The sequence below is a fragment of the Petromyzon marinus genome, chromosome 76 (genome assembly GCF_048934315.1).
Source record: "Petromyzon marinus isolate PM22_M1 ecotype Great Lakes invasive population chromosome 76, UKy_Petmar_22M1.pri1.0, whole genome shotgun sequence".
NCBI lineage: Eukaryota > Metazoa > Chordata > Hyperoartia > Petromyzontiformes > Petromyzontidae > Petromyzon > Petromyzon marinus.
The window spans coordinates 1826029-1841960 of NC_133742.1; the positions used below are offsets into that span (position 1 = coordinate 1826029).

The window sequence follows — 15932 nt, forward strand, 5'->3', positions numbered from 1 at the left end:
ACTAGTACCATCACTAGCACCATCACTAGTACCATCACTAGCACCATCACTATCATTACTAGCACCATCACTATCATCACTAGTACCATCACTAGTACCATCACTAGTACCATCACTATCATCACTAACACCATCACTAGCACCATCACTAGTACCATCACTACCATCACTAGCACCATCACTAACACCATCACTATCACCACTAACACCATCACTAGCACCATCACTATCATCACTAGCACCATCACTATCATCATCACTAGCACTATCACTACCATCACTAGCACCATCACTAGCACCATCACTAGCACCATCACTAGTACCATCACTAGTATCATCACTAGCACCATCACTAGCACCATCACTATCATCATCACTAGCACCATCACTAGTACCATCACTACCATCACTAGCACCATCACTAGCACCATCACTATCATCATCACTAGCACCATCACTAGTACCATCACTACCATCACTAGCACAATCACTATCATCACTATCATCACTAGCACCATCACTATCATCACTATCATCACTAGCACCATCACTATCATCACTAGCACAATCACTAGCACCATCACTATCACCATCACTATCATCACTAGTACCATCACTAGCACCATCACTAGCACCATCACTAGCACAATCACTAGCACCATCACTATCATCACTAGTACCATCACTAGTACCATCACTATCATCACTAGCACCATCACTAGCACCATCACTATCATCACTAGCACCATCACTAGCACAATCACTAGCACCATCACTATCATCACTAGTACTATCACTAGTACTATCACTAGTACCATCACTAGCACCATCACTAGCACCATCACTACCATCACTAGCACCATCACTACCATCACTAGCACCATCACTACCACCACTAGCACCATCACTAGCACAATCACTATCATCACTAGCACCATCACTAGCACCATCACTAACACCATCACTACCATCCCTATCATCACTAGCACCATCACTAGCACCATCACTACCATCCCTATCATCACTAGCACCATCACTAGCACCATCACTACCATCCCTATCATCACTAGCACCATCACTAGCACCATCACTACCATCCCTACCATCACTAGCACCATCACTACCATCACTAGCACCATCGCTACCATCCCTATCATCACTAGCACCATCACTAGCACCATCACTACCATCCCTACCATCACTAGCACCATCACTAGCACCATCACTAGTACCATCACTACCATCCCTATCATCACTAGCACCATCACGACTATCCCTATCATCACTAGCACCATCACTAGCACCATCACTACCATCCCTATCATCACTAGCACCATCACTAGCACCATCACTACCATCCCTATCATCACTAGCACCATCACTAGCACCATCACTACCATCCCTACCATCACTAGCACCATCACTACCATCACTAGCACCATCGCTACCATCCCTATCATCACTAGCACCATTACTAGCACCATCACTACCATCCCTACCATCACTAGCACCATCACTAGCACCATCACTAGTACCATCACTACCATCCCTATCATCACTAGCACCATCACTACTATCCCTATCATCACTAGCACCATCACTAGCACCATCACTACCATCCCTACCATCACTAGCACCATCACTAGTACCATCACTAGCACCATCACTACCATCACTAGCACCATCACTATCATCACTAGCACCATCACTAGTACCATCACTACCATCACTAGCACCATCACTAGCACCATCACTATCATCACTAGCACCATCACTAGTACCATCACTAGCACCATCACTACCATCACTACCATCACTAGCACCATCACTAGTACCATCACTACCATCACTAGTACCATCACTACCATCACCAGCACCATCACTAGCACCAGTACCAGCACCATCACCAGCACCATCACTAGTACCATCACTAGCACCAGCACCAGCACCATCACCAGCACCATCACTAGCACCATCACTATCATCACTAGCACCATCACTAGCACCATCACTACCATCACTATCATCACTAGCACCATCACTAGCACCATCACTACCATCACTACCATCACTAGCACCATCACTAGCACCATCACTACCATCCCTATCATCACTAGCACCATCACTAGCACCATCACTACCATCCCTACCATCACTAGCACCATCACTACCATCACTAGCACCATCACTACCATCCCTATCATCACTAGCACCATCACTACCATCCCTACCATCACTAGCACCATCACTAGCACCACCACTAGTACCATCACTACCATCCCTATCATCACTAGCACCATCACTACTATCCCTATCATCACTAGCACCATCACTAGCACCATCACTACCATCCCTACCATCACTAGTACCATCACTAGCACCATCACTACCATCACTAGCACCATCACTATCATCACTAGCACCATCACTAGTACCATCACTACCATCACTAGCACCATCACTAGCACCATCACTATCATCACTATCATCACTAGCACCATCACTAGTACCATCACTAGCACCATCACTACCATCACTATCATCACTAGCACCATCACTAGCACCATCACTACCATCACTATCATCACTAGCACCATCACTATCATCACTACCATCACCAGCACCATCACTAGTACCATCACTACCATCACTAGTACCATCACTACCATCACCAGCACCATCACTAGCACCATCACTATCATCACTACCATCACCAGCACCATCACTAGTACCATCACTACCATCACTAGCACCATCACTACCATCACTACCATCACTGTCATCACTAGCACCATCACTATCATCACTACCATCACTAGCACCATCACTACCATCACTACCATCACTACCATCACTAGCACCATCACTACCATCACCAGCACCATCACTAGCACCATCACTACCATCACTACCATCACTACCATCATTAGCACCATCACTAGTACCATCACTACCATCACTAGTACCATCACTACCATCACCAGCACCATCACTATCACTATCACCACGCTCACCACCACCATTCCTCACTCCCCTCACCTCCTGCTCCCCCCCCCCCCCCCCGCCAGGTGGGGGTGCTGCCCCCCTCCCCCCCGTCCCCGCTGGTGCTGGCCTTGTGCCGGGTGGACTACGTGACGGTGGACCACGAGCGCACGCTCGCCCTGCAGAGCACACGCCACGAGTGGAGGCACGCGCGTGACGCCCTCTGATAGTCCACCTCCTAATCCACCACCGCCAGGGTGGACAATCACAGCCAGCCCGTGTCTCACCCACTCACCACCACCACCACCAGGGTGGACAATCACAGCCAGCCCGTGTCACCAACTCACCACCGCCAGGGTGGACAATCACAGCCAGCCCGTGTCACCCACTCACCACCACCAGGGTGGACAATCACAGCCAGCCCGTGTCACCCACTCACCACCACCAGGATGGACAATCACAGCCAGCCCGTGTCACCCACTCACCACCACCAGGGTGGACAATCACAGCCAGCCCGTGTCACCAACTCACCACCGCCAGGGTGGACAATCACAGCCAGCCCGTGTCACCAACTCACCACCGCCAGGGTGGACAATCACAGCCAGCCCGTGTCACCAACTCACCACCACCAGGGTGGACAATCACAGCCAGCCCGTGTCACCAACTCACCACCACCAGGGTGGACAATCACAGCCAGCCCGTGTCTCACCCACCCACCACCACCAGGGTGGACAATCACAGCCAGCCCGTGTCTCACCCACTCACCACCACCAGGGTGGACAATCACAGCCAGCCCGTGTCACCAACTCACCACCGCCAGGGTGGACAATCACAGCCAGCCCGTGTCACCAACTCACCACCGCCAGGGTGGACAATCACAGCCAGCCCGTGTCACCAACTCACCACCGCCAGGGTGGACAATCACAGCCAGCCCGTGTCACCAACTCACCACCGCCAGGGTGGACAATCACAGCCAGCCCGTGTCACCAACTCACCACCACCAGGGTGGACAATCACAGCCAGCCCGTGTCACCAACTCACCACCACCAGGGTGGACAATCACAGCCAGCCCGTCTCACCCACTCACCACCACCAGGGTGGACAATCACAGCCACCCCGTGTCTCACCCACCCACCACCACCAGGGTGGACAATCACTGCCACCCCGTGTCTCACCCACCCACCACCACCAGGGTGGACAATCACAGCCAGCCCGTGTCTCACCCACTCACCACCACCAGGGTGGACAATCACTGCCACCCCGTGTCTCACCCACTCACCACCACCAGGATAGACAATCACAGCCACCCCGTGTCTCACCCACTCACCACCACCACCAGGGTGGACAATCACAGCCACCCCGTGTCTCACCCACTCACCACCACCAGGGTGGACAATCACAGCCACCCCGTGTCTCACCCACTCACCACCACCAGGATGGACAATCACAGCCAGCCCGTGTCACCAACTCACCACCACCAGGGTGGACAATCACAGCCACCGTGTCTCACCCACTCACCACCACCAGGGTGGACAATCACTGCCACCGTGTCTCACCCACTCACCACCACCAGGGTGGACAATCACTGCCAGCCCGTGTCTCACCACCACCACCAGGGTGGACAATCATAGCCAGCCCATGTCACCAACTCACCACCACCAGGGTGGACAATCACAGCCAGCCCATCTCACCCACTCACCACCACCAGGGTGGACAATCACAGCCACCCCGTGTCTCACCCACTCACCAGCACCAGGGTGGACAATCACAACCAGCCCGTCTCACCCACTCACAACCACCACCAGGGTGGACAATCACAGCCACCCCGTGTCTGACCCACTCACCACCACCACCAGGGTGGACAATCACAGCCACCCCGTGTCTCACCAACTCACCACCACCAGGGTGGACAATCACAGCCAGCCCGTGTCTCACCCACTCACTACTCTGTCCACCAAGACTACCAACCACCAGGGTGGACAATCACTGCCACCCCGTGTCACCCACAAATGACTGCCTTGGTGGCGAGACTCAGAGGATCCTCGCCGTGACCTGGTGCTGTGCGTCTGAGACATCAGCGTTGGGGATACAAAGGCGGCCGGGCGAGTCGTTGTGCCACATTGCCGGCCTTCGTAGGTGCTGCTGCTGCTGCTCGCTACTGACAGCACTTGCCCCTAAGTCTGCGTGAGTGTTTCAACTTGTGTGTGTGTGTGTGAGCGGTAGTGTAGCGGTTAGCGCTATGAACCTGGCGACCAGAGTTCGATTTCCGTGCACGGCCAACACCAGCGACGATTATCTGAACCGGTCGTGGGTCTCCCTTAGGTCGACTCAGCCTCATATGAGTGACCTGGTGCGATGTGTAAACATCGCCACTAGGGAGACAAAGGCGGCCGGGCTTGCATGTTGTTGGCCACCCACCCCCTCGTGTGCCACAGTGCCGGCCTTCATAGGTGCTCGCTAACACCACTTGCCCCACAGCCTGTGGAGGCTATACGGGGGCGGTCTTTGTCTTTGTGTGTGCGATTCTATGGACCGGTACTGTCTGGACCTCTGTAGAATACAGGAGGTTCGGTGGACCAGGTGGGGTGGACAGTCCTCCACTCGAGGTAGGAGACAACGAAATAATGAAGGGGGTGTGGGAGCGTGGAGGTGAGGTGTGGGAAGTTGTGAGTCCCTGGCTACGTGTGGCTCGCTTCCTCAACAACGGGAAGCGAGAAATGGCGGTGATGGTGGTTGCCTACGTCCCCACCGAAGACGAACATCATTGGAGGGATGCAGGCAAGGCGGATGAGTCAGAGGCCTTCTATGACCTCTCACAGGTGCTGGCTAAAGTGGCCCCTTGGGATAGGTGCCAATCAAGAACATCTACTGGACTATATAGTGATGGAACAGCGGATGCGGGCCCATGTCCTTGACACCAGGACCTACCGTGGACTTGATCTGCCCACTAACCATGGGCTTGGTAAGTTGCGCCTGCCATTCTTCCACTGCGGTGGTGGGTGTCCATCTAGGATCCTATTCAAACCCACAATAGCCTAGTCTTGCCTATCTCATGATAGGCTAGACCAGGGATGTCCTCTAGCCGTGACACTATTTAACATCTTTCACCACCTAGTTAGAGATGCTTTTCAAGATGGTGTGATGAGAAGTTTCATCGAGTGCAGCAGATACAATTGGAGGCTCATCGATGCCTGGGTGCAGTCAAGGGATGGCTTGCTATTGGTCAACCATGTTACATATGCTGATGATCTCCGAATTGCTATCATCAAATACTCCACTCCCCTCAACTCTCCATGAGTGTTGTGGAAATTGTGGAGGAGTTCGCAGACTCTCGCAGTGTGCTTATGACCAGCTCCAGTTTCGCGATGGAGGTCTCACTCCAAATCGGTCGAGTAGCATCTTTTCATCAGCTGTGTAACGCTGTGTGGAAGCTACCTGGGAGTAATACTCCACACGAAGCTCCGGGTATTCTCGGCCACAGTCATGCCCTCTTTTCTCTATGTTTGCGAAAAGCGGATCCCTTAGCAGGGCCATTTGTGCCGGTTTGAAATATTTAGGCTGGCTTGCCTATGATCCATCCAGGGTTTAACCAGATTGGATTGCAGTGTGAGGAGCTCACAGATCCTTAAGAGATCTGGACATGGTCCCATTGGTGAACTCTAGCAGATGATGCTGCGTTGGCTGGGTCGTGTAGCCCACATGCTCAGCCACCGCGTGCCCAAGCAACTTTTGTTTGGCCGCATAGAGGGGGCTAAACGGGCACGACAGGCCTAGAGAAGATATAGAGTGATGCAGTACAGAAGGATGTGTGGACTTGCCTATGACTGGTACCAGCAGTGTCAAGATCGGCCTCTATGGGGGGAGGCTCGTGAAGGATATTGCTGGGCAGTTCGAGGCAGTCGCCTTCCAAAAACAATAGTCGAGGAGCAACGCTCACAACAACGAGCGGAGCACCGAGTGGCTAAAACGCAGCGAGTTGACACTGTAGGGGGCACAGGTGATGCATCGGCAAGCCATCTCAGTCATTCATCCCATGGCACCTGCTGGGTCTGTCTCGTGACCTGCCACCGAGCCTTCCTGCCACTTCACATGGCCTCACAGTCCACCTAGCCTGGCACAGGTACCGTGATGACGTTGCCGCCACTTAGTGACGAATGGCGGCTGTTGTTATTCGTTTGTGTGGATCTGCAATCCTTTGCCGGCCTACAGGTGCTGTTCACACACAGCACTCGCCCAAACAGCTTGTGTAGGCTGCCTAGGTGATCTTCGTCTTCGTATAGAATCTGTAAATAATTTGACCACTTGAATGTTTGACGTTAATTAATATTGAATGTTGCGTTTATAATTTCAGTAGACTCTCGATTATCTGCGTGTGGTTTATCCAATTCGCGAATGACCCGTGCACCAGAGATTTTTACTTAAATCAATAGTTGATGATTTTTCCTGAAGCCCAAATTAATTATCTAAAAACATACTTTTGATTTAAAGCTTTCGTGACTGCAGGGATTCATATTCTTGGTTCTTTCGGTAAAGTCACGTAAAAGGGAAACAATACAATAATAAAAATATAAAACAATAAAATTCTCACGACGTTTCGACTGCAACACAAGCAATCGTCATCAGGTGTGAAAACCACAGCAAGAAAATTTGAAAAACCGCCACTTTTTTCGAATTTTCTGGCTGTGGTTTTCACACCTAATGATGATGATTGCTTGTGTTGCAGTCGAAACGTCGTGATAATTTTATTGTTTAATATTTTCATTATTGTATTGTTTCCCTTCTACGTGGTGACTTTACCGAAAGAACCAAGAATATAAAAAAACACACTCTTTGGTTCTTTCGGTAAAGTCACGTAGGTAGAAAAAATAATATATCACGACGTTTCGATCGCAACACCAGCAATCGTCATCAGGTGAGACAAGCAGCAAGAAAAACCGCTGAAGTCGGCTGTGGAGCTGCCGTTAAACAGTTGATACAACATCGTTATTCTTGGAAATGTGTATTGCAATCGTTGCATTCACGTGATCGCCTCTATAGGGGACAGTAGTTGCAATATCTTTACAACAGTGGGTGGCGGAGTTTGATTGATGTTGATTGGCGTGACTTTGCTATCCACCGTTATTGTTCCCTCTTAATATTCTCATTACATTGCTCTCGCTCATTAACCTCATTCATTCAGTGGATCCATCATCATCATTTAATATCATTTTCACCGAATCCACGCATCATCACAGATTCGCCCCTATTGGTTCCGGCCATTTGTTTCATTCACTTCAACTCCACCGTTACATTGACACACGTGCGTTGTTTATACCATCGTTGATTCTCTGTAAAGGCGCTAATATAAATTCCGTTTTAGGTAAGTAGTTGCATATGTTTACGAAAGTGGGCAGCGATTGATTTTCTTTCGGTTAGCCACGATTTGTGAATTAGCCTCGGGCCGCCCTCCCAGTCATGAGCGTGAATAATCCAGAGTTCTACTACACGACTACGATTCTTTAATCCGGCAAAGCTTCGGCGAGCCTCGATTTCTCCTTTCCAGGATCCCGCCAGGCCCTTTTGTTTCTGCAGCCATCGCTGTCGTCCGCGATACCGATTGAGAAGCGTGTAATTGATCTCTTCAGCACGTACCCGGAAAGTATTGGTGCATTGTCCGCACATTTGTGTGCGTTTAAGCTAAATGTTGGGAGTGGTGGCACAGTGGTTAGCGCAGTTCAGAGACCCGACTTTGGCCACCAACAGCAGCAATGACTAATCTGAACTGCTCCTCAGCATCCCATATTTGGACTCGGCCTCAAATGAGAAAGCTGGTGCGGTGTTTAGTAAACATCGCCACTGGGGAGACAAAGGCGGCCGCGCATGCGTGGTGCTGGCCACCCACCCCCTGTGACTCGTTACTAAAAGTCCTTGCCCCGACAGTCTGTTACAGGCTACACGGGGAATGTTTGTCTTAAGCTCCATAACAACAGTAACTGTAGTTCTTCTTTGGTTCTTTCGGTAAAGTCACATAGAATGAGAATAAAATAATACATTAATAAAATAAAATAGCACAATAAAATTCTCACGACGTTTCGGCCACAGCACAAGTGGCCTTCATCAGGTGAAGGGACGAGACTGTCTCGAGGACAGCGCTGGAGCTAAGCGCTGTGTTGTGGCCGAAACGTCGTGAGAATTTTATAGTGTTATTTTATTAATTTATTATTTTATTCTCATTCTACGTGGTGACTTTACCGAAAGAACCAAAGAAGATGAATCCTTGCAGTCACGAAAGCTTTAAATCGAAAAGTAACTGTAATTGATACAGGCAGACCTCGTTGAACGCCGATTCGTTATAGCGGCTGTTCACGAGTGAGCAACAGCAGCGCCGACCAAGTGAATGTTCCAGCCCCCATCATTCGCTCAGCCAATGAGAACGACGCAGACGCTCTCAGCCAATGAGAGCGACGCCCGCTCTCAGCCAATGAGAGGAACACGCACGCTCTAAGCCAATGAGTGACGCACACGCTTTCAGCCAATGAGAGCGATGCCCGCTCTCAGCCAATGAGAGGAACACGCACGCTCTAAGCCAATGAGTGACGCACCCGTTTTCATCCAATGAGAGCGATGCACGCACTCAGCCAATGAGAGCGACATGCACGCTCTCAGCCAATGAGATCGACACACGCTCTCAGCCAATCAGACCCCAACCACCGCGATTCGATTATCACGATTCGTAGACACGATTATACATGTAAAAATGTATTTGTTTGACCAGGTGAGAACTGACGTAGATATGTGCGTGTATTGAACTTCTTTGGCACCTTACGTATCCAACCGTGCTAATCAGAGGTGCGCAGGACAAACTAAACACAATAAGCAGTTCTAAAGAAATTAGTTTGTCAATCTGGATGATTTGAAAGGGCCATAGCTCCCAGGGACTTCCGAATATCGGAATGAAGAGGCATTCCAGACAGCCGCAGAAGGGTATCTGAAAGCGCCGTGCAATGAGACCAGGGTAGAGTCTCAGACTCAACCTAATCTCATCCAACTCACTCTCCAACGCAACCACCCTGCCACTCACCCACTCGTGCACTCACTTTCCCACTCACACACTCTCCCACTCTTTCACGTACTCTCTCTCTCTCTCCTAATCTCTCACACTCTCCCACTCTCTCACTCACTCTCCCACTCTCACACTCACTCTCTCACACTCACTCACACTCTCACTCTCCCACTCTCTCACTCACTCTCCCACTCTCTCACACTCTCTCACTCACTCTCTCACTCTCCTACTCTCTCACTCTCCGACTCTCCCACTCACTCACCCACTCTCCCATTCACACTCCCACCCACTCTCCCATTCACCCACTCTCCCATTCACACTCCCACCCACTCTCCCACTCTCCCATTCACACTCCCACCCACTCTCCTATTCACCCACTCCCATTCACACTCCCACCCACTCTCCCACTCTCCCATTCACACTCCCACTCACTCACCCACTCTCCCACTCTCCCATTCACACTCCCACCCACTCTCCCATTCACACTCCCACCCACTCTCCCATTCACACTCCCACCCACTCTCCCACTCTCCCATTCACACTCCCACCCACTCACCCACTCTCCCATTCACACTCCCACCCACTCTCCCATTCACCCACTCTCCCATTCACACTCCCACCCACTCTCCCACTCTCCCATTCACACTCCCACCCACTCTCCTATTCACCCACTCTCCCATTCACACTCCCACCCACTCTCCTATTCATCCACTCTCCCATTCACACTCCCACCCACTCTCCCACTCTCCCATTCACACTCCCACCCACTCTCCTATTCACCCACTCTCCCATTCACACTCCCACCCACTCTCCCATTCACCCACTCTCCCATTCACACTCCCACCCACTCACCCACTCTCCCATTCACACTCCCACCCACTCTCCTATTCACCCACTCTCCCATTCACACTCCCACCCACTCTCCCACTCTCCCATTCACACTCCCACCCACTCTCCCATTCACACTTCCACCCACTCTCCCATTCACACTCCCACCCACTCACCCACTCACCCACTCTCCCATTCACACTCCCACCCACTCTCCCACTCACTCTCCCATTCACACTCCCACCCACTCTCCCACTCTCCCATTCACACTCCCACCCACTCTCCTGCTCACCTGCGAGTGAGCTGAAACAATCGCAGTTGGCGGGTCGTCAAACACTTCTGTAGATGTTATGAACTTATTTTGCACCTAACGTAGCCCAACTGTGCTAATTCAGCCTTTGGCTGTGTTTGGTGATGGAAGGTACCACGACAAAAATGTGTCCACATCATTACACGAACACCCACGCATTACCGGTGATTTATATATTTTTTGTATACGATTTGTTTTGCTAAAAGAATGTGCATGTGTTTAACACGATTTCTAATCGGTCGTTTGTGTTCCATGTGAAATGTGCTTAATTAAAATTCTTACTAGGATGTTGATGACTGACGTCTCGTTTTCATACCACCGTGGAAAAGCGAGTTTTAGAATCAGAATCTGCGTAAAGACTTGATTAAAGCCCACTGAGATATGGAGCTATTTTTCAGAAGCGGCCTAGCCACATGATAGCTCAACGAAGTGCCTGATATCGTCACGTAGCTCGACAAACTTAACCGCGAATTAATTCATCAGGCTCTCATAGGTCCATTCACTCTTTCTCTCCCTCGATCGCTTCGGGGTGAATTTCCAAACACATCTCTCTAAAACAGTGGTTCTTAACCTTGTTGGAGGTACCGAACCCCACCAGTTTCATATGCGCATTCACCGAACCCCTCTTTAGTGAAAAATAAAATGTGATTTTTTTCAAATTCAAGACATAGATATGTTTTTTACTGGTACACAAAATGAGCCGTGCATGAACATTACCTTGTTCAAAGAATAAAACCAACACAATGCATAAACTCACAACAAATTACATACCTGGAAATCAATGTGACTTCTGCTGTTGCCTTTGAGAGATCAGTTCAGATATGCGTGGCTTCACCTTGGCAAGTGCCACTCTCATGTCATTTTCACAGCAAAGTCTGTTCCTTTTCTTCGTTTTTATGTCCAGCATCCTCGAAAAGGATTGCTCACAAAGATATGTTGTAACAAATGGTATAAAAAAATCCAGGGCTTTCTTAGCAATAACTGGATACTTGTTCATTTGTCGACACCAAAACGTTGAGAGCGTTGTTGTTCTGAAGAGTTGCTGTTGAACCTGGCTCTGCTGAATTTCAATGATTTCGTCGAGGAATTCATCATTGACATCTGCTGTTTCAACAGCAAACGTGAACGGCTGTCTCACCCATGCTGGATATGACTCTCTTGTAGGGAAATATCCGTCGAGAGACTTTGCAAGCTCATCTAAGTGCGTGGCAATTGTTTGCTTCAGTTCCGTGGATACAGAAATATCTCCGATTCCAGACACATCTTCGATCTTACTTGCACAGTCGTCCAGAAGCGGGAAGTTTGCGAAGTTATTGTTCTCTGTTCGTCGTTTCCATAACGGTAGCTTTTTTTGAAAAGCCTTCAGGTGTTCTTCCGCTTCCATGATATTGACTCCACCACCCTGCATCTGCTGATTGAGATGATTGAGAGCTGCGAATATATCAGCCATGTACGCTAAAATGAGAATGAACTCAGGATTTTTGAAGCAATCTGCATGGCAGTGTTGGTGCTCTTGCAAAAACAGGGCTAATTCCACACGCATGGCAAAAACACGATTCAGCACCTGTCCCCGGGATAACCACCGAATATTAAAATGGAGCAGAAGTACCTCAAATTCAGAGCCCATTTCTTTACACAGCTCACTGAAGATGCGGTGCCTCAGAGCACTTTTTCGCACATAGTTGACACATTCCACCACAGTTTTTAATACTTCTGCCATTTTTGGAGGTAAGGTTTTTGTTGCCAACGCATGCCTGTGCAGAATACAATGCGTCACAATGATGTGTGGTGCATCGGCCTTTACTAGCGCACCAAAACCAGACTTTCTTCCCAGCATGACTGGAGCTCCGTCCGTACAAACTGCAGAAACCATATCCCATGAAAGATTGTTGTCTCTGAAGAAGTCATCCACAAGCTTCTTCACATCGGCTGCCTTCGTTGTTGTTGTAAGAGGCTTACAAAATAAAAACTCTTCTTTTATCATGTCGTCGTTCACATAGCGTACAAAAACAGCAAGCTGGCTTAGATCAGAAACGTCTGTGGTTTCGTCGAGTTGAAGGCTGAATTTTGCCGGGCTTGAAATCAGATCCGCGACTACTTGAGCCAAGATGTCTTTACTCATGTCTTCTATTCTGTCACTGACGGTGTCATTTGAAAGGGGAATTTGGGATAATTTACCTTCGGCCGCTGTTCCGAGTATCAGATTCGCCATCTTTAATGCAGCTGGTTTCACAAGTGTTTCACCAATGGTGTGTGGCTTGCCCTGCTTTGCGATCAGGTAAGCAACTTCGTACGATGCTGTCAGGATCGGTTTGTTAACAGGTACAAATCCAAGAGCAGGCAGAGTGGCCCTTTCATCGAATCTGGCTCTCTTCACCCTGAATTCAGCAAGTGTTGTGTTATTGTATTCCCCGTCTCCATGCAGCTTCAAGAAGTGTTCCTTTAGTTTTGCCGGTGCAAGACTAGAGTTGCTCAACTTGGCGTTGCAAATCATGCAGATAGGATGCTCACTCCCATCACGTTCCGTGATACATGAGAATCCATGTTGTACATATTCGTCCGACCACTTTCTTCTTTTGCCCGACATAGTTAGTATCGATAAAATATTAAAGAAATCACACGACGTACGACAACAACAGTCACACGTTGACTACTGAGTACGCACTAAATTCCCCGCAGCGCTGATTGGCCAAGCAGTGTAGCATGATCATCTGCAGCCAGTGATGGCCAAGCGGGCCGTGTGTGTCATCACAAATTTACACAATAATTCAAGTGTGTCCGGACCTCCGTGGCAGGGGCTCTGCCGAACCCCTGAGATCGACTCACCGAACCCCTGGGGTTCGATCGAACCCAGGTTAAGAACCACTGCTCTAAAATGTACCGGTCCTGTTGGGTCTTTAATTGACATGCTCATTTCTCTGCTCCAGCAGACCCACCTCTCTCTCTGTCCCCCCCCCTCTCTCTCTATTTAAGGCCTCGACACAGAGGCATTGGGTCTCTGTGTGTCTGTGTTGTCTCTCTGTGTGTCTCGCTCTCTGTGTCTCTGTGTTGTCTCTCTCTGCTTGTGTGTCTGTGTGTCTATGTTGTGTGTCTCTCTCTGTGTGTCTGTGTTGTCTCTCTCTGTGTGTCTATGATGTGTGTCTCTCTCTGTGTCTGTGTCTCTCTCTGTCTCTCTGTGTCTCTGTGTTGTCTCTCTCTGCTTGTGTGTCTGTGTGTCTATGTTGTGTGTCTCTCTCTGTGTGTCTCTGTGTCTCTCTCTGCTTGTGTCTGTGTGTGTCTATGTCGTGTGTCTCTCTCTGTGTCTCTCTCTGTGTGTCTCTCTGTGTCTCTGTGTTGTCTCTCTCTGCTTGTGTCTGTTTGTGTGTCTCTGTGTGTCTCTGTCTCTCTACGTGTGTGTCTCCGTGTCTGTATTTTGTCTCTCTCTCAAATGTAGTTCTGATGACGGTTGCTTGTGTTGCAATCGGAACGTCGTACTCTGTTATTCTTTCTACGTGACTTTACCGAAATAACCAAAGAGTAATTCCTGCAGTCACGAAAGCTTCAAATCAAACTCTTTGGTTTTATTCGGTAAAGTCACGTAGGTAAAATAAAATAAAACAATTAAATCGCGACGTTTCGGAGCCAACACAAGCTTCCGTCTTCAGGTGGAATAGTCACAGCGGAATATCTTTGAGGAAGGTCAGCGTCTCGATGAGCGTTGCAGCCGAAACGTCGTGAGAATTTTTTTAATATTTTTATTGTTTTATTGTTTCCCTTCTACGTGGTGACTTTACCGAAAGAACCAGGAATATAAACCCATGTAATTTTCTCAATAGATTAGACTATGAAATTGCAAGTTATTCGTAAAATGAAGATTAAAAGTTCTACAAAAGTATCATCATGGGTCCTCCTTCTACAAAAGTAGCTGTCACTAGTTACAAAAACCCGCCTGACTGATATTGTTCCCGATATCGCGAGGCAATGAGCCGCGCGATAATCGCGATTTATCGCGATATCGTCTCGCGGCCCCGCAGTGACAATGCGGAGTGCGTGCTCGTGACGCACTTCCGCCCACTTGGGTCACCGCTCAGCCCCGCCCACCAACCAAATTACCATAATTGTATATTTTGATTTCAAAGAACCTCTGTCTTGGAGAAGTCAATGTCATGTGAGCCTACTGAATAATACCAATGATCTGCCACGGCAGAGGTGTCGGTCCTACCGTGTTTAAGGTCTGCTTTGTTGGTCCATGTCTCGGATCACATTCGTGAAGCCATCTGGCTACCATGAGAGATTCGTTCATGAGGCTATCCACATATACAAGCACAGAGACAATTTCAACCGAGAAGATGGATTCTGGCTTAGCAATCATTGGAATGATTTGATCAACCATTTCAGGTCTTAATTGATTGTTCACGCTTACAGTGGCTTTCAGACAGCATACATTAATTTTTCGTCTCCCCCCTCCTCTTTTCAGAACATAGATGGACTAGTCCTTCTAAATAAACTGCCAAATCGCTACCCGTGGAGCTAACGGTTTTTAATAAATAAATAAAACTCCGTTTATAAATAAATACAAACCGCCACTTCTTTCAAATGTTTCTTGCCGTTGCTTTTTCACACCTGATGATGACCGTTTGTGTTATGGTCGAAACGTCGTGAGAATTTTTATTGTTTTATATATATTTTATTATTTTATTGTTTCCCTTCAACGTGACTTCACCGAAAGAGCTAAGAATTTAATTGTATATCTTTGGTTCTTTCGGTAAAGTCACGTAGGTGAAAAAAATT

General features: G+C 48.9%; 2 protein-coding genes across 4 annotated transcripts in view; both read left to right on the forward strand.

The window, feature by feature from the left end:
* The window catches only part of LOC116957517 (uncharacterized), a 98872-nt gene extending 95541 nt beyond the window's left edge, over positions 1-3331 (forward strand). For all 3 annotated transcript variants that reach the window (XM_076056482.1, XM_032979722.2, XM_076056481.1), the window contains exon 11: positions 3069-3331. In XM_076056482.1, coding sequence (XP_075912597.1) covers positions 3069-3209 — 141 coding nt within the window. In that variant the 3' untranslated portion in view covers positions 3210-3331. The remainder of the gene's footprint in view (positions 1-3068) is intronic.
* LOC116957542 (uncharacterized) overlaps positions 1-15932 on the forward strand; it is a 305854-nt gene that overhangs the window by 136721 nt on the left and 153201 nt on the right. The window lies entirely within an intron of this gene.